Source organism: Electrona antarctica, assembly GCF_951216825.1.
Source record: "Electrona antarctica genome assembly, chromosome: 16".
Classification (NCBI taxonomy): domain Eukaryota; kingdom Metazoa; phylum Chordata; class Actinopteri; order Myctophiformes; family Myctophidae; genus Electrona; species Electrona antarctica.
This window is the reverse complement of record NC_136797.1, coordinates 25,857,450-25,882,852: the sequence shown is the minus strand read 5'-3', so window position 1 is coordinate 25,882,852 and position 25,403 is coordinate 25,857,450. Positions and strand designations below refer to the sequence as shown.

Below are 25,403 nucleotides of genomic sequence, written 5' to 3'. Positions count from 1 at the left end.
ATGGTCAGCACACTCTATAGTAGGGAGAATTATCCAGAAAAAAAGAAAAAATAAGTGATATTTTAATTAAGTCAAATCACTGAATATACCTTTAACCCGTGGCCCTATTTTATACTTTGTTGCGTTTTGGTGTGGCATGAAAATAGCAGGTCTAATCTCAGCTCAGCTCAGCTCACAGCGAGGCACAGTGTGACGTGTGAACTTGTATATCTGCTATTTACGCAATTTCTTTAAAGAATTAGAACATAATGCCTATAATGACATACCCAAAATATGGACACCTGGTTGAGTAGTAGTCTTAACTCTCAAGAGTTAAATGAACCCTCAGGATCTTACCGCCGCTCTTTATGTACACTACGTTGTTTAGGACTGAATTCTGTTCCATTTGTATCCTCCTCAGTGATCTGTTGAATCAAATTGGACCTAGAAATAGGGGGGGGATTTATGAAGATACCACCTGATTCCATCTGTCCTGTTCAGCTGGAGAGGGCTTCCAGGGACCTCCTGAGGGGAGGACAGAATGAACTTTGTTTGAACCTTGGACACGCGCACCAGTAACATGACGTGTATTAGACTGACAAAGCTGCCTTTCACTTCCTGGTTTGGGGTCCTGTGATGAATCAGCCCCACTATGCAAAGAAGACCATGGATAAATCGATAGTGAGAGGAACTTAACTTAAAGACTGGTTTAAAGATGTGTGTGTGTGTATATACACACACAAACACACACACACACACACACACACACACACACAAATGGTAAATGGTGCATTTATATAGCGCCTTTATCCAAGGCGCTTTACATAGATTGTGCATTACATTCACCCATTCACACACACATTCATACACCGATTGCAGCGGAAGCGATGCAAGGTACCAACCAGCACATCGGGAGCAATTTGGGGTTCAGTGTCTTGCCCAAGGACACTTCGACATGTAGACAGGAGGAGCTGGGATTCGAACCGCCGACCCATGGACGACCTCTTGAGCCACAGTCGCCCCCACACACACACACACACACACACACACACACACACACACAGTACACACACATGAATTTGAACTTGAATGTTTCACCTGTTCAGTATTGTTTTCAGAGGACATTGTAGTGGTGAAACTAAATGTTTTTGCACCGCTGGACAGAACGTGGACAGTATTTCCACCTCTGGAGCATAAAAAAAAGACTGTGGTACTTCTAATAGGAAATGTTTCTTATATTATAGACTTGTGTTTTCTGTTGACGGATATCCGTTTACATCGTCAATACATCTCCCGAGTTGTGTCACTGGCTCTCAGCTCAGGTGCTGTCGTTCTGCTGGTTCTTTTTTCTACAAGGTAGCATTCAGGGCTCCTGAATGTGTGTGCGTGCGGGGGAGGTGTGTGTGTGTGTGTGTGTGTGGGGGGGGGGTGGTAGGGGCTATAGAGCGTTGCAGTCCCGCCCCCTACCATGGCCCAGGGAATGATTCTCCGTTCATTTTCCTCATAGACATTTCAGAAAGTATTTTACGCCACGGACAAAGCCAACTCGAGTCGTGACAAATCATGACAACAAACACAATTTTTTGGGCCGAACAAATAATTAGAAAGAAGAAAAAAAACGGCTTTTTCTTCTTTGTAATTATTTGTTTGGTCCAAAATATTGTTTGTGTTGTCATGAGTTGTCACGACTCGAGTTGGCTTTGTCCGCGGCGTAACCGTCTTTAAATAAATACTTTTTGAAATGTCTATGGGAAAAATGCATTGGGATTCATTTCCTGGGCCATGGTAGGGGGCGGGACTGCGACGCTCTATAGTAACCACTTTAGCCCTTGTATTACAAATGGCAAAAAACGGTCTATCTGCAAGCTTACAATGTGCCTCATTGTGACGCATTGTGAGCTTGTAGACCGACTGGCTATTTGCCTTATTTCAGAAAAGAAAGGCACATTTTGAAATTGTGCACAAAGTAGTGGCATGGTTAATGTGGTTAAGTACGTTTAATTATTCAACAGTTCGTTTCGCCGGAAGCAATCTGATTGGTTGAAACAGCCTTCGAGCCGTGCTTCAAAGCCGCATCATGGAACGGCTAATCAAAACAAAGAATTCAGCTGCTCTGTTCTCCCAGAGCGCAGCATACTCTCGGTGGCTAGGCTAGCTAGTTTCTTGGGACATTTGTGGTCGTAGTGGCTACTGTCATCCCCCCCAGAAGCAAAGATTTGACTTAAAAACGTCAGATCTACAAGCTAGATCTGCTATTTTTCAATAGCTAAAGTATAACATATGCTTAAAACACCAAAAGGGGTTCCCGTCCTGAATGGTTTAACCCCCCAATCCCCTCCACACCTTCACCAGGTACTTGACTCCATTCACCAGGTATCCCAGTTGGAGAGCAGAGGCGGCACCGGTATACTCTTGACCTCCAGCCTCCAGGACCACAGTTGTGTACCCGCTGCTCCGTGAGTGTCCGATTTAAATCCCTGAAAAAGGGACATTTGTTTGTTGCACAACCCTCTCAAGAAGTATCAGCAGACCAAAATGTGGTATTTTCAACCGTTTCGCTCTTCAAAACATCTTGCAATGAAGAAACACTAGTGGAAAGGCTTGCCTTCAGCACTGAGCCAAGGACTCTTTCACGCAGTCAAATCCATAATGTGTTCATTTAACTCTGAGACGGACTGAAATCAAAAGGCCCCCTGCGGACCATTCTGCACATTCTCCGAAAGATGTATGTATCTCTTTAAGTGAGGCGTTTGCACCCAAATGACTCATGGTCATGGGGTCATATGTTAGTGTATTTTTAATTTTTAACTCTAGTCCTGGACTTCCATACTACTACAGCCTGTGCCTTTGATCTCAGTTAATGCAGTGTACTACTGTGTACTGACAAAGGACAGTATAGGACAGGATATATAATAATAGTATAATACTTTAGGCAAAGGTCTTCCTCTTGTCCTGTTGTTTGATGTCAGTCAACCCCCACAGTAAACAAGCAGACTTATAGTAGTCTTATGCAGTCTTATTTCCACCGACGGTAGTCCAGAGAGCTTTGCATGTGCAACAGGAGATCACACCGCAATGCCGGGGTATGAATACAACATAACCTAACATCCAATAATGACCCAAGCCTCTTCCGGAGGCCAGTGGCGTGCACAGACATTTAGAGGGGCAGGTGCTCAAGTGAAAAAAGGGCACCTTGTGCAGCGCGTGGAACCAGCCGGTTGCCTTAATAGTGTGAGATTTATAGATTTTGGGGCCTAAATAATATATTAGAAGCTTTTTTTATCAAGAATTGATCAATGTCCACATACTGTACAGTGTACACATTTTTTTTTTCCCCCTTTTTTTCAAAAGGGCACATTGCCAAAAGGGCAGGGGGTGCTCTAGCACCCCCTAGTGTCTATCTGTGCACGCCACTGCCGGAGGCTCAGAGACAGAGACGGGAGAGAGAGAGAGGTAGAAAGAGACGGTACGCGAACAGGTATACTAGTGTATGTTAATTCCAGGTGTAAAGGGCTTCAGTAAAAATGTGTTACGTCACAGTTAGTGTAAACATGGGTCCACTTTTACACTGTGATTTAAGTCATTCTGTGTTCCAGGATTAATACAGTATTATGCGTGTCTTAAGTACCAGGTCTTATTACTTAATTTAAGACCTGGAGGCGTGATCAATGCCATTTGGCTATTCTGAGTGGCCAAACAGCATTGACCTGGTACTTAAGACACGCATAATACTGCCCTTAAATGTTTACAATCTATCAGAGGTTATCCAAACCACAGGCAAATCAACTGAATGTATATCACAACAGTCACTCAAAGTCACTATCTCTCTCTAAATATCTCAGATAAATGTTGCCATACTGGTACTTTCAAGACTGTTTTAACTAACCAGTCATTAGGTTGACTTTACGAGGCTTAAGCAGAGGCCAAGCAGAAAGCTATTATTAATTGTATTTATTAAAGAGTATTATTTAAGTGGACAATACTAAAGGTCAAAATTGCAATCTTGTAGAATGACTACTTCAGTCATATATCTCTACAAAGATGTTTGAGTAACCTTACATTGATAACTTTGCTAAAATATAACATGTATAACATATAACATGTAAGTAACAGTGGACTTGTCTCATGTGTTGTGTTCAAACACACATGCACATTCTATTTACGTAGGTTCACAGCGAGGCTGCCCTGCGTAGTCACAGACAGCTGTGTGCTCAAGCAATGGCACAATGTAAATATACAATGAGGGGAAAACATTTTCCTCCCTCCCCACATTAAAGCATATCGCTCTCCACTCACTCAAACCAAACCAACGGCCACAAGACGCTACTTAATGTTAGGGGCAGTGGTGGAAAGGAACAAAATACATTTACTTAAGTATAATTTTGAGTTATTTGCACTTTACTTGACTATTTACAATTTCCAGTACTTTTACTTCTACTCCACTACATCTCAGAGGCAAATATTGTACTTTTACTCCACTACAATTATTTGAAAACATTAGTTTCTAGTTACTTTTTGATTATTATTGCAAAACATACATTAACCACAGCCCTATACATTTTGGCCATTTGAAAATAGAAGATCGACACGCTCACAATGCATCGCATTGTAGATCAGCTATTTTCAAAAGATTTTTATACATTTGAATACTTGAAATGAGATCAATCTGCATAATGAGTACTTTCTACTTTTGGTATGCCTATTTCAAGTAGATTTTGATACCAATAGTTTTCTACTTGATTACCAGACTTTTACTTGTAATGGAGTAGTATTGATACTTTTTCTTACGGTAAGTAATATTATTTTTCCACCACTGGTTAGGGGGTATTCCAATATCCTGTGCTTTCGGGCCGCTCTGGACTCGAGAGCTTTGCTCTTGGGAACATTTGGTAAACGTTTGTATCAGCTATGAAAAGTTTACCACATGTTGAAAAACGTGAACTATTATTGTGCTGAAAAGATACTGTGGAACATCCGTTGAGTAACATTTCTTCGCCTCACATTTCGATCATTTCGGCTTGAAAACAATTAAGAAGAACATCTAGGCCTACAGATTTCTACAGTATCTCATCATCTGATGATCATCATATGACATTACTGAAACTGATCTACAACACAATACAATCCTGCTAAAGTGTCAACAGAACAGAAGCCTATACTTGTTTGTTTACTAGAGTTACGTAATTAAAGATGGGGTGCCGTGATCTTTGTATTTGTGTGTTTATGAGGTGACAGTACTTCATTAGACCCCTTGGTGTGGTTGTTATGTGCAATGATGTCTTCCCTTTGTATTTAGGGTTTCTTCCAGAAGGCTGAAACCTTGACACTCAAACGTGCCAATGAAAGAAACAGTGATATAGTGACATCACACTATCATCCCCTCCCCCTTTATCATACCACAACAGCTGTGGGTGCGGCTTCAGTTCACGTGTATCACCACCCACCAGGCAAACCAGGCGTACTTAATGAACTGGTGATGGTCCACATAAAAACGACATTTTAACAAATACTGCACACTTTTTAGAAAAAAATCTCCCTCCTTATACAATAATAATACCTGATGATCATGTTGGCAAAAAAGAAATGATGGCAAGATGAATACACGATGTATACACTTTTATACGCTCGTAGAGGTCTAGCGTTAAACTGCCAGGAATGTGTTGTGCAGAAGATGGGCGTCTAGTTTAGTGAGAGACAGACATTCCCTGTTATCTGACTCCAGTCTTCAGATAGCAGATCCTATTACTATGTGTGCGTGTGCGTGTGCGTGCGTGCGTGCGTGCGCGCGCGCGCGCGCGCGCGCGTGTGTGTGTGTGTGTGTGTGTGTGTGTGTGTGTGTGTGTGTGTGTGTGCGCGCGTGCGTGCGTGCGTGCGTGCGTGCGTGACATTCATTATTTAAGCCTGCCTCGTGTTCCTGTCTTCTCATTTTTCTATTTCTTTTTTATATTATAAATCAGTACGACTGGTGATGTTTACTGCAGGTTGATTGCAAGCCTGATGCATGTTTGTGAATATGTTCATGTTTGTATAATAGATCGATACAGAGAGAGAAACCTTTATTGGTCTGCTTGGGGAAATCAGGTGTCGAAAACCAGGTTATATAGGCCTACAAAGAGTATATCTTTATTCTATAGTCTTTATTCTATCAACAACAAGTGGCTAAACGGCTATTTCATATGGACAGGCCTTATGGCACTTCTTACTATTCTCCAGCAGGGGGTGTGATTCAGCTATATTTGTTTTCTCAACCGTTTGGTGTTGCCCAAATATGGAGATGACTGATGTCATAGTATCATAAATCAGTGGTTCTCAAAGTGGGGTCCGGGGACCCCCAGGTGTCCTTGAGGGAGTTACAGGGGGGGTCCCAGGGGGTCCCAGGCTAAATGATAGTTAGGAACCAAATGGACCCTTATGGGTCTGTAACTCAGAGTGTACAAATGGTTCCATTTGTACACTCTCAGAGTTAAATTAACATTGAGCATATAAGATAAATTGGGGTCCCAGAGATTTAAAAAAAAATGTCAAACTGGGGTCAAACTGGGGGTCCTTGAAGTGAAAACGTTTGAAAATTACTGCTGGAGCTGTACGAATTTGGGGGTCCGCAGGCTAGTAAATGTCAATTTGGGGGTCCGCAGGGTAGTAAATGTCAATTTGGGGGTCCTTGACATGAATACGTTTGGGAACCACTGGTATAGAAACGTCTGGGTTTCCGAGGCTAAGGGTAAAGAGGCTCAGGGTTGGCGTGCCGCGCACACCGAATCAGTCGACACGTATCTAGACCAGTGGTTCCAGAACTTTTTCATGTCCCAAAATGGCCCGCGGACCCCCATTTGTACGGCTCCAGCAGTCATTTTCAACTTCAAGGACCCCCAGTTTGACATGCATTAATTCTTTTAAATATCTGGGACCCCAATTTATCTTGTAAAATCAATGTTAATTTAAAATATATGCCAAGGACCTCCATAAGGATTTCATATACATACCGTGAGCACCCCTCACTTCACACAAGTGTGATTTCTTTATTTTACCTTGTATCAAGAAGACATTGCACAAATACCAAAAACATGCGCCAAAACAGACAAAACATTACAATATTAAGTGGTCAGATGGATGGGCCGCATGCGTTTTCAGAGAATGTCTATTTTAATGATTAATCGACTGTTTCAGCCTGGATCAAAGGAATCAACGTAATATACAGGCTACTTTATGTTAGCCTGGCTCAACGGCTGATTCGGTCTGGCTTATTAGCCAGGCTAACTTTATGTAACCATTTTATCGGTATCGCTATGAAGTCATTTTTCAAGGTTTTAAATATGCAATTTCACCATTTCATTATTGTGTTTATCAGGGCCCATTTGCAATTACACCACAGCTTGGGACTCGCTGCTCCATATTGTCATTACAGCACGGCTCTGCATTAACCCAAAATGTCTTCTAAATCCTAACAGTTTTCTGATAAACCTATGTTTCTATGTCAGTGGACCTGATAAACCTATGTTTCTATGTCAGTGGACCTGATAAACCTATGTTTCTATGTCAGTGGACCTGATAAACCTATGTTTCTATGTCAGTGGACCTGATAAACCTATGTTTCTATGTCAGTGGACCTGATAAACCTATGTTTCTATGTCAGTGGTCCTGATAAACCTATGTTTCTATGTCAGTGGACCTGATAAACCTATGTTTCTATGTCAGTGGTGCTCAACCTTTTTCATGTCAAGGACCCCCAGAATTATCTGTATTTGGCCGCAGACGCACATCTGAAAATATGTTGTTCCAGGGACCCTCCAGAAACAAAGATTTGAGAGGATATATATTCAAAGATTTGCGGCACATTTTTACGATTAAAAAAAAAATTGCAGATCTACAAGCTCATAGCGCGGTGCCGCGCTAAGTATAACAGAAACCAAAAGGGGTTCACGTCCCTGAATGGGTTAAAGAGCTACTTTTGCACACTGCCTCGCTGTGTCAAAGTGTCCCTGCACAAGACACTTTACCCCTAACAGATCTAAAAGATGCTTGTGGATCTTTGCTGAATGGGAAAATGTATCAAATTGATCAATTGTGATCATCATCATATTTGTGAAATTGTGACATGACGCCACCCACGCCACCCACCCACAAGGCAATTTCAATTTAGGAAAGCGACAAATAGGCCAAAATAACTGAAGGAGACTGTGAGAATGGCCCAGTTAGTGTCTGGAATTCGTACAGAGACGATAGTACAGTGCAACCAAAAGGTGTAGGCTATTTATCCACCACAGTAAAATACAAAAATCACACCCGTATGTGTGGTGCCGTGCCGGTTCCGGCGAGCCGCCCGCATCCGAAACGGTTGAGAAATTACTTACCGTGTGGGGGTCCCCAGGGGCTCCCTCTACTGTACTGTACTGTACTGTACTGTAACACCCCAAATCATACAGTTAATATGTCTGTGTGTGTGTTAGGCTGCGCAACAGTGACACTTGGTCGTGAAACCAACCAAAAGCTATTTTCATGCTCGGACACAGCCGGCCAGCCAGGGACAGACCCAGAGACCCAGGGACACACATAGCTGTCTATAGGAGTGGTTGCACCACTCAAAAAGGTGGTGTGACTGGTGTCCAGCTCTCACCATGTCTCTACCAACACCAACAGAGTAAGTCTGATTGTTCATTGGCAGCTTTTATACGCACCATGGACTCCACCATGTCAAGGGGTATATTGAAGAACATACAACAAATACATACCGGTAAATTCATATACCTTTATCCCTCAAAAATTACATTAAAATTCTTGATGAACTACAGTAATGGTTCCTTCTCCACACTATACAACATAAAACAATATCCTTAGAAAATACAAATACAAAACCCCCTCTGCTATCCCGACTATGGTCCAGGCCAATTACACTGGAAAACAAAGTCAACACAGTTAACAATCAAACTTAACATTATATTGCTTCTCTATATTGCACTCTTAACATATAATATTGCATATATATAACACTTGCTCGTAAATGTATATTGCACTTCCCCATCATGATTCACAAATCACAATCAAACATTTGACTGTATTTCCACAGGTGGAACTCATCAGGGCTGAAACAAAGGACCTCTTTGTTACAGGGACTGCTAGAGTAAGGCATTGAATCATGAAAGGTGCAGAAGTATAGATGCAGAACGTCCCATGATGTCCTCTCGTCTCTCCATATTTGGAGAGACATCATTAACAATATCAGAGTCCCATATTGGAACATGCCACTATTGTACCCCCATCGTATTATTGGACGGTGCTCCAACATTTGACCGTGTGTTTGGGTGTCTATTTAGTATTCTGCCTCCTGTGACGTCATGTGAGTCTGACTCTATAATACATCATCATCATGATAAAAAGGAACCATTCACACTAGTGCAATTTTTAGCCATACATTTCAGGAATGTGTGTCTGTCTGTCTCTTTGTGCGTGCGTGTGTGTCCTACCTTTTGCCCAAACTTGGAGAGGACTGATGTCAGTGGACATGTCATGTCATAGGTACTGGACAGGTTATGTGGAAACAAGACAGCGTCTAATAATGGCATGGGTTCCCATGTGGATCTCAGACTATAGTATTAAGAAAGTATTTCGTATTTTCAAAAGAAATCTAAAACGTGTGAAAAAAATCACACCCATGTGAAGTGAGGGTCACCCTTATCATCATACATCATCAACCAATCAAATCATCATCACTTTTCTGCCCTCACTTTTATCTATCAATATGTACTTCGCTCAGCCAGTCAAATCATCGCTATGGGGTGATTGTGAGCCAATCACAAGCCAATGTTTGTGTTTACACAAACCCGGAAAGCTGGGCATAGGAGGGGCTAGCGCCCCTAAAAAAAAAGTGTAATGGTACTTACTAAGTTGGTGCTAGTCAGTCCAGCGGGTTCATGAGATTAGGCCAGACAAACAGACAGACAAACAGACCCATTTGTACAAAAGCACTTGAAAGCCTCATCAAACAAATCCTGGTCACACAAGTCCATTTGTATTGTTTTAGTTGGAGTTGTTATCTTCTAGATCTGTTTCTCAACGGCGGGTCAGGGGACCACCCGGGGTCCAAACGGATCCTTATAGGTCTGTAATGCTTGAGAATGTAGAACCATATCATGTATTTTACAGCGTACGTGGGGGTGTCGGAGATAAACTTGGTATCAAATGGGGGTCTGTGGCCTAATGTATATCAAAACTGGGGGGGTCCTTGAAATTAAATAGGTTGGGTGGGTGTATAATTGGAACTACTATAATCCTGTTGCTGCGGGGTTTTGTCATGGCGGCGATCGTTCCCGCGGTGATGGCTCCTGCGGGGCTGGTATGGATGATGGTCTCTGCGCGGGTGGTGCTCGTAGCGCTGGCGGTGGCCGCCGTCGCGCGGAGACCGGAGGGGTTCTTGCCGATAGTTGCTTGGGGGCGGGGCATTGCTGTAGTGCCCTCCTCCGTGCGGCGCTATGTGAAGGCCGTGGTCGACAGGCCTGACACTAGATTGGTCGAGGGGACTGTGGTGATGGGGGGGACTGTGATGTTGCCTGGAGTCTCTGCGCTGTTGGTGGTGGTCGTATCGTTGCTGGTGGTCGTACCGCTGGTAGTAGTTGCCCTCTCCGTAGGCTCCCGTCTGGGACTGCACGGCACGGGGGTCCCAGGCCCCCTGACCTCCATACTGCTGCCTTGGGTATTGGTGGAAGACTGGATGCGGTCCCACTCCCAACAAGCTCTGCTGCCTGCAATGTGGGACACTTTGTGGGCCTTGATGACTGCCACTGTGAGAATGTCGGTAGCTTCCTTGGTGGTAGTTGCTGTAGCGGGGGGCATTGCCGTACTGCCCTCCCCTTTGCGGCGGTCTGTTGTTATAGCCGTGACCCTGAGGTCTGAAACCGGATCGGTCGAGGTGGCCATGATTCCTGTTGGGATTAAAGCCCAGCTGGGGCCTCCGGTAGCCGTGGTTCCCTCTCTCCCAGTCACCTGGTTTCAGTACCTTATCGGGCATTGTGGTTCCATGGAGAATGGCGGCCTTGAACACATAATCATCTACAAACTGGGGGTTACTGATCTTCACTCCAATGGCACTGTTCTGCGTGACGTCGGGCAGCATGGGAATAGGAGACGCTACAGTCGTGTCTGGTAGGATGGGGTCCTCATCACGGTGTAATGTCAGTTGGATTCCATGGCACAGCTCAGGAGAAATATCCACTCCCTGAGGAGATTCTGTGCGGTAGAATTCCTGGGTGAAGTCACAGAGTGGGTGGGACTTCCCTACAAACAGCACATCACTGCCCAGACTGTTCCTCCTTATCTCTTCAGGTGTGAGATCTGGGTAAACGTCAGCCAAGGCTGCCCTCAGCCTGCATTCGTCCACAAAGGGCAACAGTGCCACACCCTGCCAGGCGTATTTCTTGCCATTCAAATCGATGGCAAAGTCATCAGGGTAGAAGTCAATGATGGAGGAGTCTGGGCTGGTCATGAGATTCCTCCACGTTGACGGCAGGAATTTACCACTGTCTGCGGGAAACACTCCCATCAACTGCTCCAGGGGTTTGAATGGTTGGGTTTCCTCCTCAAACTTGGAGAACAGTCCTTTGATGTCCTTGAAGTCGGAGGCGAACGGAGCATAGTGGAACGGGAAGTACCACTTCCAGGAAGCACAGCCCTGGTAGTAGTACTGTAGCACCCAGCAGAGACCTTCCACATACGACTGCACCACCTTGCGCTTGAACTCGGTGTCAGTCGCGTCCACGTCAAACTTGGTCTTATAATACCTCTGCTTCCAGCCATCCTCCCATAACCTGACGCTGTCTTCGGGATCACTGTCACTTTCTTCTGCTTTCCTCTTGGCTCTCCTGCCATCTTCAGCCGTGTCCCTGTTGTGCTGCTCGGTTACCTGCATGCTCAGGCCATAGGACTGTTGTCCATCGATCTGCATGATCTGTCTGTCTCTTCCCCCGAGGCTCTCGGGAGCAAGCCCCTGCTCTGCCTTATAGCTCCTCTTTCCTTTCATCCTTCTCTTTGAGACTTCATCGTCCTCTTTGCGTTTCCTGAAGATGTTGTCTTCGGCCACGCCGACGGTCTGCATGATGAGTTCAACACTCTCCAAGTTGACAAAGCCATTGTGCGTCAGGTAGCCTCCCGTTCTGTGTACGACCTCTTTATAAATGCCCACCAGTCTGTCTATTGCCCCCTCCCGGATCTCTAAGGACGGCAAATGAGGCAGGAAGTCATTTCCAACGAAGAAGCACAAGAACACCCAGTCATCAACACCTCTCTCAAAGTCAAAGGCGAATGGCAAAGTGTCCATGGTCAGCTCCTTCTCCAGATACTCACGTAAAACACAGAGTTTGATGAAGATAAACCTCTGTTCAGACGCTCCCATGGTGTCTGCAAACATGCCATGTGATCCCTGGTTCTCTATGGCCATTCCCTGGCAGTCTTTGATCTCATGTCCCGTCTGTCCACACAGTGCACAGCACTGAGGTTTGTTGGGCTTAAACTCCTCTCTGATTATGGTGAAGTTTGGTTCATGAGTAGCCAGGCCCAGCATGATCAAATCAGCATCAGCTCCACACAGGCAGTGATGTGTGTTGGGGTCGTGGTGGGGCTGAGCTCTCTGTCTTCTGATGTAGTCCATAATCTTGTGTTCTCCCTCTCCAGGGACACTGGCATCAGACAAGATCACCGTGATGTTCTTCCAGCCTGGGTCATTGCTCAGTCTGTCTGCGATGTAGTAGCGAAGACAACGAGCAAGGTCATCCATAAATTGTGTTCCTGGAGTGATACAATTGCTGTCAAAACTCTCCTTTATCTCCTCTGGTGGGAGGTATCCTCCTCTTTGGATGATCTCCGCTCGCACTCTCCGTTTCTCCTCCACTAGCTCTGCCCCTTCTTTAGAAGCACGGAATCTTCTGGAGCGTTGTTGGTTCATCTTGGCACGGGGAGCCACTCCATCAATGGCCATGTAGAGGAGCCGCCTGGGTCGGACAATATTGAACAGGCGATCAATGTGCTCAAAGATGGCAACCATCATCTCGTCTTGATTTTTGGGTGCAGGTTGGTCTTCAGGATGTGTGCATGGGTGGATGATTCCATTCATGTCCAAGTACAGGTTGTCAAACTCCACTTGGTTGGGATTGGGCTTGCTAGTGTCGACAGGAATACGCACTCCATTGTACTCCTTGGACTTCTCCTCAACACAGTGAACAATGATGGATGCATGCTTTTTACTCAGCCAACGGAAGAATGCTGGAACTCCCATCTTCAACAAATGAACATCTAAAAACTATAGAAACCAAAATTGTGCAAAATGTTTTAAATTGCTTAATTAAGTCATCTTCACACCTTATATAGGCAGACCAGAGCTCTGGTCTGACATCACTCACAACTCAAACCGTTCCTAAGCAACACTTAATGTGCACACATTTCTCAAATTCCGCTGGACCCACATCATTTATAGATTCTGCTTTCCAGCTGAGCCTGGGATGTTTCCAGTGAAATGCAAACAGTGACTGTTAAATAGGATCGATAAGGACTGTTATTCAAAGGTTAGGTTTAGGGCCCGCCTCAGTGGTGTCTGATTAGAACTTAAACCGGGATGTTTAACAGGTGTAATTGGAATGGTGGTCTTGGTGGAGCTATGCAAGGTATCTGGGTTGTAAAGCCAGATACCTCGGGGCGTAGGAGTCGTATACGGTACGAAGGGGTCTGGGTTGTAAGGCCAGACACCTTGTTCGTATATGTTGAGATGTTCTTGATCTTGATACTTGAATCTTGTGTCTTGTGGCTTGTGTCTTGTGTCTTGGGTCTTGAGCCTTGGGTGTGGTGTCTTGAGTCCTGTGTCCTGGGGGTTTGAGATCGTTGGAGATACCGTGTGCGTTGGTTGGCATCTGAGGGTTGGAAGCTGAGAGCTGTCCTTTTATACTGTGTAAGTCTGCTGTCAGAATGATGAGACTAAGACTAAATCAGTCCCTATGTAGAGAGGCCTTCGTAACAGTGACGTACTGTGCTATTACTATACACTTCTACACACTTCATACATTCAACAAATGTAAATGAGCATACGTTACAATTTTCAAACAGTGGGCTCTGTTATTATTATGCTCCACGGGGCAAGGTTTCGGAAGCCAACACTCCACTTCTTTGAGGAAGTTCTCCATGGTCTTATATCCTAAATAGCAAATTCTGATTTAGTCTTAGTCTTAGTTTTAGTCCTATTTTAGTAATCTGAAATTTAGTCTTAGTCTAGTCTTAATCAACTACCGGTAAATATCAAAATATTAGTCTTTTAGTGTTTTAGTCTTAATTTCAACAGAAAATATTTAGTAGTCTTTTGAATAACACACCTTTAGTCTTAGTCCTATTTTAGTCACCTGAAATTGTTTAGTCTTACTCTAGTCTTAGTCGACTAAATATCAAAATCTTAGTCCAATACTCTGGGTGCGTTCAGATTGTTTGTATTGCAGTGTGCTCAGTGCGCTATATCCGAACGCAACCTTTATACCATCTCAGAGACAAATCCTCTAGTAATTACTCAACAATTATTTGAAAATAGTCAAGTTAATTTGTAGATATAGATTCTTATTACAAAACCTACATTAACCTATTAAGCTTTGTCTATTTGAAAATAACTGATCTACAGTTTGTAAATCTCCTACTTTCAAAATATATATATTTTTTAAATTCTACAGTCATGTTCAGTCGTACTGTTTATTTTCTTCTTCCGTAGTTCTTTCTTCTATTCCATGTATTGTTTCTTGTGAAGCTGTTTCCGCAGTGGTTACAGTAACCAAGATGCATTTATATCAGCCAGATGACGTCTTACAGTACGTTGTCATTTAATGCCCTAAAGTAACAAACATTAAAGTCCATAGACTTGGCTGGAAAACTAATTACATCATAACTACCCTAAACAAACATTAAAGTCCATAGACTTGGCTGGAAAACGAATTACATCATAACTACCCTAAACAAACATTAATGTCCATAGACTTGGTTGGCAAACAGGCTCTAAAATGTCCATAGAATTGATTACTTCATGGTGTAAGGGCTGGACTGTGCAACAGCAGATTCTATACAGGTGGATGTCATCCAGGTAATTAATGAACCTATAGCATCCAAACCACATTCTTGACATTTGTCATACAAGAATCAAAAAACATGAGAATAAGTGACCCAGATATGTCTGCTCTGCATAGTAGCCATTATCTTGGCCAGTAGCATCAATCGAAAGAAAAATGTGTCAAGAGGTTCAGGGAGAGTAAAGTGCTATATAGGGTGTGAGGTGGAGTCTGAAGTTTGGAGTTCTGACTGCAATTATGGGGAGTTGATTCTACAGTTTGGGAGTCAGAAGTGAGAAGAGTTTAGGACGTGTCCAGGGTGTTTTAGGGAAGGCTTGTGCAGCATTAGTGTTTTGGTTAAAGGGACAGTTCACCCGTTTTGCAACCAGATGTTATTTTAATGATGTTTGGGAGACAAGAAACACTTTCCTGGGTTTTTATGTGGGTAATGTGTGTTTTTAGATATTTCAATATTTCAAAGTGTCCATGGACTCCATGATGTCATGGACACTGGGCTCACTTACTTCCTGGACTACATGTTGTCTCAGTAAGACAGCCCTCCCCCTCTCCACAAGGAGGAGCATTGAACCAAAGCATTATGGGAATTTTAGTCCAGGAAGGAAGTGAGCCCATGACATCATGGAGTCCATGGACACTTTGAAATACTGAAGTATCTAAAAACACAAATTACCCACATAAAACGGGTGAGGTGTCCCTTTAATAAGAGCGGGGAGGGGGATCAGGCATTGAAGGTATGTTGGTTGCCTTGTAGGCCAACATCAGTGTTTTGTACAAATGCAGGCAGCATTCCGTACCATTTAGAGGGCTTTAAGAGCCCACTAACTATTCCATGCTGAAAAACGCTGTAGCCTTTTCAGCCTTTTCACCCCAACTGTGTTTCTACAGACTCTTGGCCAAGACAGATGAACCGTGATGGATTTGAACTCCCAGACTCCACAGGGTTGGGCAGGTATTTTACCCCTGCAACACCCATGCGCCCTTGAATACTTTCTCCCCCTGATTTCTTCACCACCTGGGAGAAGACGGGGTACTGCTTAAGGTAGGCCTGCAGGAAGCGTTCAATTGTGGGCTTAGGTTCCGGCAACAGTATCTTCTCAAATGCCAATCTCTGACTGTGTCTCATCCTGCACAGCAGTGGTGCATCCTTGTGCAAGAACATGGCCTTCATGATGACTGGACCGTACTGTTTGTGGTTGCAGTCCATCACCTCCCACACATTGGCCTCCATTGTCATGGGTGTGGGGATGTGAGGACAGTTGTCAGCGTCACTAAGGGGGTCTTCTTGCAAGATGTTCTCTGTGTTCTCCTGCTGAAGCTTGTCTGGAAGCGCCAGGGTGTTGGCCACGCCAATGTATGCTGGCGCGAGATGGGTAAGCCGCTGAGAAATGGTCACTAGGGCAGTCAACAGATTGTCTGCCCCACATTTCTCCCAGTCCCCGTTGTGGCTCTTCATAGCCTTCATGTCCTCTAGAATCTGTCTACCAAGCCTCAGTGTGGTGGAGATGGAAAAGGTTTCATGACTCGTGGTTTTCCTTAAATCTAATAGATTACTCCTCTGGAGGTCTGTGAGTAAATGGTTGAAGTGTTCATTTTGGCCACAGCTCGTGAAACAGCACTCATGGTCTTTACCCTGTAGTTTGTTTAGTACAGTTACCTCTGTCTTTAGGACTTGTTTGGGCTGCTCGACAGACAACTGTGTTTGCATAGATGATTGGCCAAGCCGGATGCACCACGGAGGATTCGAAGACCTAGACTCTGCATGGCTGGGCAGGTACTTCACCGCTGTGCCACCTGAGCCCCCATGAATACTTTGTCCTCCTGCAATCTCCACCACCTGGGAGAGGACAGGGCACTGCTTAAGGTAGGCCTCCAGGACACGCTCAAACGCTAGCTTGGGTTCCGACGGATTTTGAGAGGGGAGAACTACCTCAGTCCATATCTTGGGCTTAAGGAGGATCATTAGGGAGGTTAAGAACAACCGGAGTCGTTCTTCTTGTAGGACTTGACAGTTCTGTCCGTGGTTGCAGTCCATCTCCTCCCGTACATTAGCCTCTGGGGTCGAGGGTGTGGGAATCGGAGGACAGTTGTCAGTGTTGCTAAGGGGCTCTTGCAGGATGTCCTCTGTGTTCTGCAGTAGCTTGTCTGGCAGCACCTTGCCATTGGCCATGCCTATGTCGGCTGGTGTGACCTCTTGAGAAATGGTCTCTGAAGTAGTCATAGTGGGCAGATCTTCTGTGACACATTTCTCCCAGTCATATGGGTCATTCTCCAACATGTTGGCATTACAGATGTGCTCTTTTTGCAAGAAGACCTCTGCGTTTTCCTGCTGTAGCTCATCTGGCAGTACAGAGGCATTGGCCATGCCTATGTCGGCTGGTAGGAGATGATGAGAAGTGGTTGCTGAAGCAGTCATAGTCAGATCTTCTGGACCACAATTCTTCCAATCGCATGGGTCATTCTCCAACACTTCTTGCAAGATGACCTCTGTGTTTCCCTGCTCTAGCTCATCTGCCAGCACCAAGGCACTGTCAGCTGGCGTGAGGCGGGTGAGCTGCTGAGAAATGGTCTCTGAAGCAGTCATAGTCTGCAAATCTGTGCCACATTTTTCTCTGTCGTACAGTTCATTCTCCGACACGTTGGCGTCGCTGAGCTGCTCTCCTTGCAGGAAGACCTCTGTGCTTTCCTGCTGTAGCTCACCTGGCAGCACAGAGGCATTGGCCGTGTAGGCTGGCATGAGGTGGGTGAGCTGCTGAGCAGTGGTCGCTATGGCAGATCTGGTCTGCAGATCTTCGATGCTACATTTCTGTAACGCAGGTGAAGGGATGGGAGGATGGTTGTCTGCACCACTGAGACACTCTTCTTGCAGGAAGTCCTCCGTGTTCTCCTGTTGTAGCTTGTATGCTGGGGTGAGCGGCTGAGCAGTGGTCGCTACGTCAGTAGTCGTAGTCAGAAGAATGTCTGTGCCACATTTCTCCCAGTCATACAGGTCATTCTCCAACACGTTGTGGCTCTTCATAGCGTTCTCAAACACTGATATCAGGAGCTGATAGTTAGGTTTAGTGAAGTAGTCCAAAGTTAAGATGTGTTCCAAGAAGACGCTGAACTCGGAGGGAAGGTGTTTAAGCATAAGTCGATTGTCATACGTCTCCTTGAGATTTCCTACCTGTTCTTTGTCTTTAACCTGCGTCCAGGGCAGCTGTCCAACCATGAACTCGACCAACATGTAGAAGAGAGACCAAAGGTCATCATGACGACCCATTTCTTTATTCTTATGTGCGTTGACAGAAGCGTATCTCACGGTGCCACTGAATCCAGTCTGGGTACGAGGTGGACGGACATCCTGGCAGGAGTCAGTGAACTGACGGGCCAAGCCAAAATCAAGCATATAGCAGCATCTGCATGTGCTGGGTAGTCGCCCCATAGCAAAGTTAGAGGGTTTGATGTCCCGATGCAGAAAGCCCACAGAATGGATGATTTCAATGGCCTCTATAATCTGTCTACCAAGCCTCAGTGTGGTGGAGATGGAAAAGGTGCCATGACTCATGGTTTTTCGTAAATCTGCTAGATTACTCCCCTGCAGTTCCATGAGTACATAGTTGAATCGTTCATTTCGTCCACAGTCCACGAAACTGCACACATGGTCTTTACCCTGGAGTTTCTTTAGTACAGCTACCTCCGTCTTCAGGACTTGTTTGGTTTTGAGTTGCTGGGCAGACTCTACCTTTAAGGCTACAGTGGCTTGGCTCAGCTGGTCTAAAACCTCGTATATCTCTCCGAACCCACCCCCACCTATCTTCTTCACCACTTTCCATCTCTCCACCACATCTCCCACGTATAGGATGTCGGTCTGCTCTCCAGCTCCACTCATCACGTGTGCAGCCCTAAGTGCTTACAAGAGACAGATGTCCATAGCTGACTAGCATTAAGCTAGCTAACTAGTGATCTCTCTATTTCTCTCTGTTCTTTGTCTTTTCTATCTCTGTCTATGTGTCTCTATAGGTTGTTCATGGACAAAGTCAATATCTGAGGCTTCTTCACCACCTTATATAGTATAGAGGAGCTCCCCATCAATGCCAACATGTTGGAAAATGAACCTTATAATTTCACACACACACACACACACTTTTGCCATGCATACCTAACAATGCCGATTTGTGCAGGCACCCTTGCAGCAATTGGCGGCTCCTGCCAAATCCCTCAAGGGGGCAATTGTTGTGATCATAGCTAAGCCAGCCTACTCAATAGGTCAATGCAATTGTTAGCTAGCTAATTTGACATTGTCATGTTTATATATGCTATTACAGTGCAGAACCGAAGAGGTCAGCCATTTGAACAGTGTCTGTTTGTATGTAAAGTATGCATATCCCCGGGCTGGTTCTAGCTTGTATGACTCACTAGATCATTGTTTCCCAAACAGTGGGTCGGGATCCATTTGTGGGTTTCGAAACATTTACTGTGCATTTGTACACTCCCAGACTTACACAACCTTACGGGGCCATTTGGAATGCAGTCAAGGACACCTTGAGACCCACTGGTGTAGCAGAGTGTTTCCAGCACCCTGACTGTGTTGGAACAGAGCCTTCATTAGTATCATCGGTAACACCTGTGAAGGAAGCAGGGAAGGGGCTCATGTTCTTTGATTATATTTTCAATCCCATAGCTGGAGCGGTGGGGCGTTGCTAAAGCAACCGGACCAATGTTAAAAGCTGCCGTGGGACTCAACCACTATATAGACGGAGTATACATTGGGGTCCGTATATACGGAACTGGGATATGACGTCCCCTAGCGTCGGGGTCCGTATATATACGGATCCGGCGCAAAAATAATTGAGTAAATGTACCTAGTTACTGGCATTAGGAGCAGACATACTGTAAGCATAAAGCCTTCTTGCTGTAGGGTGCAAATAATATCAAAGTAGAAGAATATGTATGCACTCCAACAGCAAATGTGAATGCCTGTGTGTGACCTGGTCCATACATACATCATAACGGTATGCTAATGCTCTAAACACAATTCCATGTATTGTTCAAGTTGCAGATGGTATATAGCTACACTGAACTTCAACTCAACTTTAACTTTATTGTCACATATCACAAGTTTACAGGTGTAAAAGAGTAGGTAGTTTCTTTTTTGTACAGGTTTTGCAGTCACAACAGGGTATAGAAAAGAGACAGAAGCAAGGTTATAAGTCATATAATGAGACAACACAGTGTCTAATATAAAATGTCAATATACACCAAATATAATTCAATATACATACACCATCAAAATGTGCAACATTGTGCTCATGACTAGGGTCTGAGTGAATGTGTTTTTGACTAAAAGGTAGATGTTGGAACCATATTTGTGAGAAAAGGGTAGACAAGAAGAATTTGTTTTAAAGTACATGTGAGGTGTGGCTTAACCCATTACAACCGGCAAGGCATGTGTGTCACTTTAGATTTTAACCACTTTAATCATTATTTATACCGTTGCTATTTTTGAAAAAAATCATGAAACATTTTTTAGGTAGGGTAGCCATATTTCTTTGGTTAAAATAAAAGTATTTTTTTGTTAAAAGGTTAAATCCCTATATTGTGAGAGTAATCCTCATTGCTATATAGAGTGTTTGTTCAGTAACAGGGGTCTCCCCATCTCTCCAGCTCTTTAATAAACAGAAAATAAATGTTCAGGTAGGTGACACATTTTTTTAACCTGACTCCGCCAGATGGGGCAGCAGAGAGTACAAGGAGGGTACTCTCTGCTGCCCCATCTGGCGGAGTCAGGTTAACATTTTTTAGCCAATCAGGAGAGAGTAGCCATTTATATCAGCTATATTATATCTTTGCTTCTGGGGGTCCCTGAAACAAAATATTTTTAACATGGGGGTTTGCGACCAAATACCTATCATTTTGAGGGTCCTTCACATGAAGAAGTTTGAGAACCATGCACGATATACCAACATATGTTTTTTTAGCTATTATGATTTAGAATACATTTGTCTTTGCCCTTGGGTCTTAATGGGTTAAGATGACCATTATAGACATTCAACAGCACCTTTATGCCATATACCTTTTCACAACCAAGACGAACCTGGCGGGTTCATTGCAGTTCTTCAAACCCAGTACTGGTTGTCACTAAGAGTTGGTGAAGCAGGCCGCTCACAACCTATGGATCCTGGACTAACTGTTGTACAAGCATTGCCATCACCTGAAACAGATCTATTATCATCATCATCATAATCATCATCATCGTTGCAACCGGTTCCAACAGTACCACATAATATACTGCCGACGGCTTCAGCCTCCACAGGTCTCCATACGCTCATGGGCATGGCGGGAGACAAACTCACCCTGTGCCCTAGGCCTAGGGGAACCATGGGGGAGTTCGGGCAGCTGCCGGGGCCGAGAGGGGTGACCACCACGGAGGGCATGGCCACGCTGCGCTCAGGCCTGCCCAGATAAGGGCTGCTCTCAGGCCTGCCCAGATAAGGGCTGCTCTCAGGCCTGCCCAGATAAGGGCTGCGCTCAGGCCTGCCCAGTTCAGGGCTGCTCTCAGGCCTTCCCAGATAAGGGCTGCGCTCAGGCCTGCCCAGATAAGGGCTGCGCTCAGGCCTGCCCAGATAAGGGCTGCTCTCAGGCCTTCCCAGATAAGGGCTGCGCTCAGGCCTGCCCAGATAAGGGCTGCGCTCAGGCCTTCCCAGATAAGGGCTGCGCTCATGCCTTCCCAGATAAGGGCTGCCCTCGAAGGGCAAAGGCACCGCCGCGAGCTCCTGGATCAGGCGTATCCGGGCCCGTTTCTCCCTGCGATGGCGCAACACCAGGATCAGGACCACGAGGATGACGATGAGAAGCAGGCAGGCCAGCAAGGGCAGGATGATGAGGAGAGGGTCCGAGGCGGGACGAGGGACCTCGAGGTAAACGGGCGGCTCCTCTGGAGGGTCCTCCACTAGGACGGGAGGAGTGCGGGGAAGCGGCTCCATTTTCTGTCCTGCTTTGTTTGCACCTCCTCCACCCCTCGCTCTTCCTCCTCCTAGGGCTGTCACCACCATGGCATTTTAGTTGACGATGAATAAGACAAATAATTGTGATTAATGATTTAATTTGTGTGTTGTTTTCTTTTGCATTGGCATTTTTGTGAGAACTACTGATTTAGAAGGCATTTGTAGAATCGTTCTCAGGTCTTAATGGTTTACCAAAAAAGTACTTATTTTCTATCAATTACACACCCCATGAAGCCTTGAATTTATTGAGATTTTTATTTGTTTTTATCACATTCCTAAGCCAATAATTTGATGATCGGCGGAGTCTCCTACCGTCTCCTATACTGACCGATGACCCGGTCATCAGATTATTGGCTTAGGAATGCAACAAAAACAAACCTCGATCTCGATGAATTCAAGATATCATTATAGTCATTCGTTTTTTCTTTCTTTTGGCAATACGATCAGGCAATTGTGTGATAATTGTGACAGGCCTACCTCCTCCACTGCTGTTCGCCCAACGATTGTTAGACTTCAACTTGCTCAGCGTTCTGTTGTTGGCTTTCTGCGAGCCCGTGGCCGTGGAGGAGCCTCGTCCTCGACCTCCCCCTCCCCCCGCCGTGGTCCTGTTCTTCATCTGGTGATGGGGCAGGATGGTGAAATGAAGCTCTGCCTTCGCCGGCTGCACGTGTCCCGCCTTCACCAAGAAGACGAACGAATCGTTGCGCGGCGTGGCGGGGGCGCGTCCTTGCGCCGCCGCGACGTTGCTGGCGGTGTCGTCGCTGAGGGTCTCCTCGATGGCGACCCGGCCTTGAACCACGTCCCTGAACGTAAACGTCCTCAGGACCTCCGACGCCTGCATGACGTTATAGATCACCTGTGCGCATTCAGCCATAATATGCAGTAAACCATATACACCGCGCGCACGCACGCACGCACGCACGCACGCACGCACGCACGCACGCACGCACGCACGCACGCACACACACAAACACACAAACACACAAACACACACACCAAAAATCACAGTGACAAATTAAAATTGTCAATAGTATTCCTGTGTGAATGGGTGAATTCTGATCGTAAAGCACTGCGAGGTAGGCTTCATTCGACGAATGAAAGATACAATTTACTAGACATGCCTGCAGAAATTCTAATGTGCGGTTGCCCTTGACAGTAGTCTAGCTTAGCCAGACGATCTCTGCCTTCCGATAGTACTGTACATCTAAATTAAATGAATGGGGTAACACTCGTGGAAATAACAGTACTGCAGAACCAATGCAAAGACTTTAGGATATTCCTTCATAATATTATGATTTTCAAAGCACTAAGCTTACCATAGGTTTTTTTCTTCTTTTTTTCACAGTTTTGTTTATTCAAGATTTCAGGGTATACAGTACATCAAATAATATGACAGTATATGTGACACACCCATATGGAACATACCACAGAGATAATATGTACATATAAATGTTGTGACCACTATATGCAAAATATTGTGGTAGCATACAATAAATTGTATAGTCCTATGCTAACAGGGAAGTGATGATAGTTACAAACCACATAACCTGAATCAAGTTTTGAAACAAAAACACAAACGTACGACAAGACAAGGTACCATAGGTTTGTTAACGCCCATACATTGAATAGGAACATCTGAGGGCCTGAGCACCTCAATGTAAAATTGTCTATTTTGTCCATGTTTTCAAAATAGCCAATTTTACCTTAAAGGAAAATTCCACACTAAAAGGCTTTCATACCTTTCTTTGTAGTTGTTACGTCCCCACCAAAGAGGTCCAGGTGTTATTAAGGGGAAATAGCCAATAAGGAGCTTTTGCACAAAAAAACACCTGGACCTCTTTGGTGGGGACGTAACAACTACAAAGAAAGGTAAGAAAGGTAAGAAAGACTTCTAGCATGGAATTCTCCTTTAAGGTGCTCAGATGTCCCTAGAGTGCCCACCTAGCCTGTTACCCACAAGACTACCCCCAGTAAAAAAAAAGCAGTTGTAAGAAATATGTATGCTTATAATTCTGTTAAGTTGCCAAAACTGAAATAAAAACAAAGTAAAAAAAAAAAAAGACTACCCCCAGTGCAACCGTAGCAGTTAAAACATACCAAACACCAACCTTATTATTTGTCTCACCTTGACCAGTTTCCCATGTTTGGGAGGAGAAAGGACCTCAAACACGGGGTCGGCGTGGCTGAGTCTAGCCAGCTCTGAGGCATCTATCATAGCCTTGCTCAGCTTCACAGCCACACCGCTGGGAACACGCACCGGCTCCCTCAGGTAGACCAGTGGCTGCACCGTCACATTCACCACCTGGTCCATGCACGGTTCCATTTGGGGGAAAAACAACCATTTTTATTTAACCACTTAAAAACGATGCACGGAAATGCACAATTCACCCACTACTTTACACCTTCAAACCTGTAATGTGACACTAGAGTTGACTCTGATGCTGACTAAAGATAGTGAAAATAGCACGTCAACCACGACAGGCTGCACTTCATACAAAAGGTGACTTTCACTCTTTCGTCAAAAATAGCAGACCTACAGCGCTTGTAGATCTGCTATTTTCAATAGCTAAAGTATAACATAATGCTTAGCTGGTTCTCAACCTGTGGTCCGGGGACTACTGGTGGGCCGTGAGGATATTGAAAATGGGCCCTCAAATTTTTGGCAAAACAGTAAACACTAAGTATTATGCGTGTCTTAAGTACCAGGTCTTATTACTTAACTTAAGACTTAAGATCTACAAGCTCAAAATGGCCTAATTAGTGTCAATTTGGGGGTCCTCGAGAGAAAAGTTTGGGAACCACTGTTACACGGTACCGTACCTGGTCCACCAGCTTGTTGTACACCACGCCGGGGGAGGTGGCGGACACCGAGACCTTGAAGCTGTCCTCGGACGCGCCGCGGTCAGTCATGTGGTAGACGACACGGCCAAACTGCACGTCCTCGTGCCGGAAGGCGGCGACCTTGCGGTCGTCGATGACGATGCGTCCATGCCGCGGGGCCGCCGTGACGGCGTAGATGACGTCGGCGGGCTGCTGGCCGTTGGTGCGGGCGGCCAGGTGACTGGGAGTCAGGACCACCGCCACGCTCCTGCCCTGGACCAACGACAGGCCGGTGTTGTTGGCCATGGACACGACCGCCTGCGTCACCATGAGCGTGAAGAGCTTATAGAGCGGGCCGTGGTGGCCGTCGGTCACGTTGAAGTAGAACACTCCCGTGGAGGGCTCCCCCTGGTGGTGGGAGGCGGGAAAGCACAAAGAAAATACATAAGGATATGGATAGCTATTATTTAAATTATTATTATTTATCATAAACACTATAAAAAACCAATTGCCGTACATCTACGGCAATGGCGGGGAGCGT

General features: G+C 45.1%; 3 protein-coding genes across 3 annotated transcripts in view; all 3 read right to left on the bottom strand.

Moving 5' to 3' along the window:
- Window positions 1-10,204: 10,204 nt before the first annotated feature.
- LOC306939368 (5'-3' exoribonuclease 2-like) lies at window positions 10,205-13,240 on the bottom strand (the record flags this gene model as incomplete). Its single annotated transcript, XM_079523955.1, has 1 exon — window positions 10,205-13,240. The coding sequence occupies one exon, from the start codon at window positions 13,238-13,240 to the stop codon at window positions 10,205-10,207; it is 3,036 nt and encodes a 1,011-aa protein (XP_079380081.1).
- A 2,681-nt stretch (window positions 13,241-15,921) lies between these two features.
- On the bottom strand, window positions 15,922-18,927 carry LOC306939367 (uncharacterized protein; the record flags this gene model as incomplete). Its single annotated transcript, XM_079523954.1, has 3 exons — window positions 15,922-17,145; window positions 17,695-17,823; window positions 17,992-18,927. The coding sequence occupies 3 exons, from the start codon at window positions 18,925-18,927 to the stop codon at window positions 15,922-15,924; spliced, it is 2,289 nt and encodes a 762-aa protein (XP_079380080.1).
- Window positions 18,928-20,120: 1,193 nt separating this feature from the next.
- Window positions 20,121-25,403, bottom strand: part of LOC306939366 (chondroitin sulfate proteoglycan 4-like) — a gene marked incomplete at both ends in the record, with an annotated part of 46,837 nt that continues 41,554 nt past the window's right edge. The window contains 6 exons of the mRNA XM_079523953.1: window positions 20,121-20,135; window positions 21,392-21,491; window positions 21,762-22,077; window positions 22,520-22,898; window positions 24,168-24,344; window positions 24,863-25,270. Coding sequence (XP_079380079.1) covers window positions 20,121-20,135; window positions 21,392-21,491; window positions 21,762-22,077; window positions 22,520-22,898; window positions 24,168-24,344; window positions 24,863-25,270 — 1,395 coding nt within the window. The remainder of the gene's footprint in view (window positions 20,136-21,391; window positions 21,492-21,761; window positions 22,078-22,519; window positions 22,899-24,167; window positions 24,345-24,862; window positions 25,271-25,403) is intronic.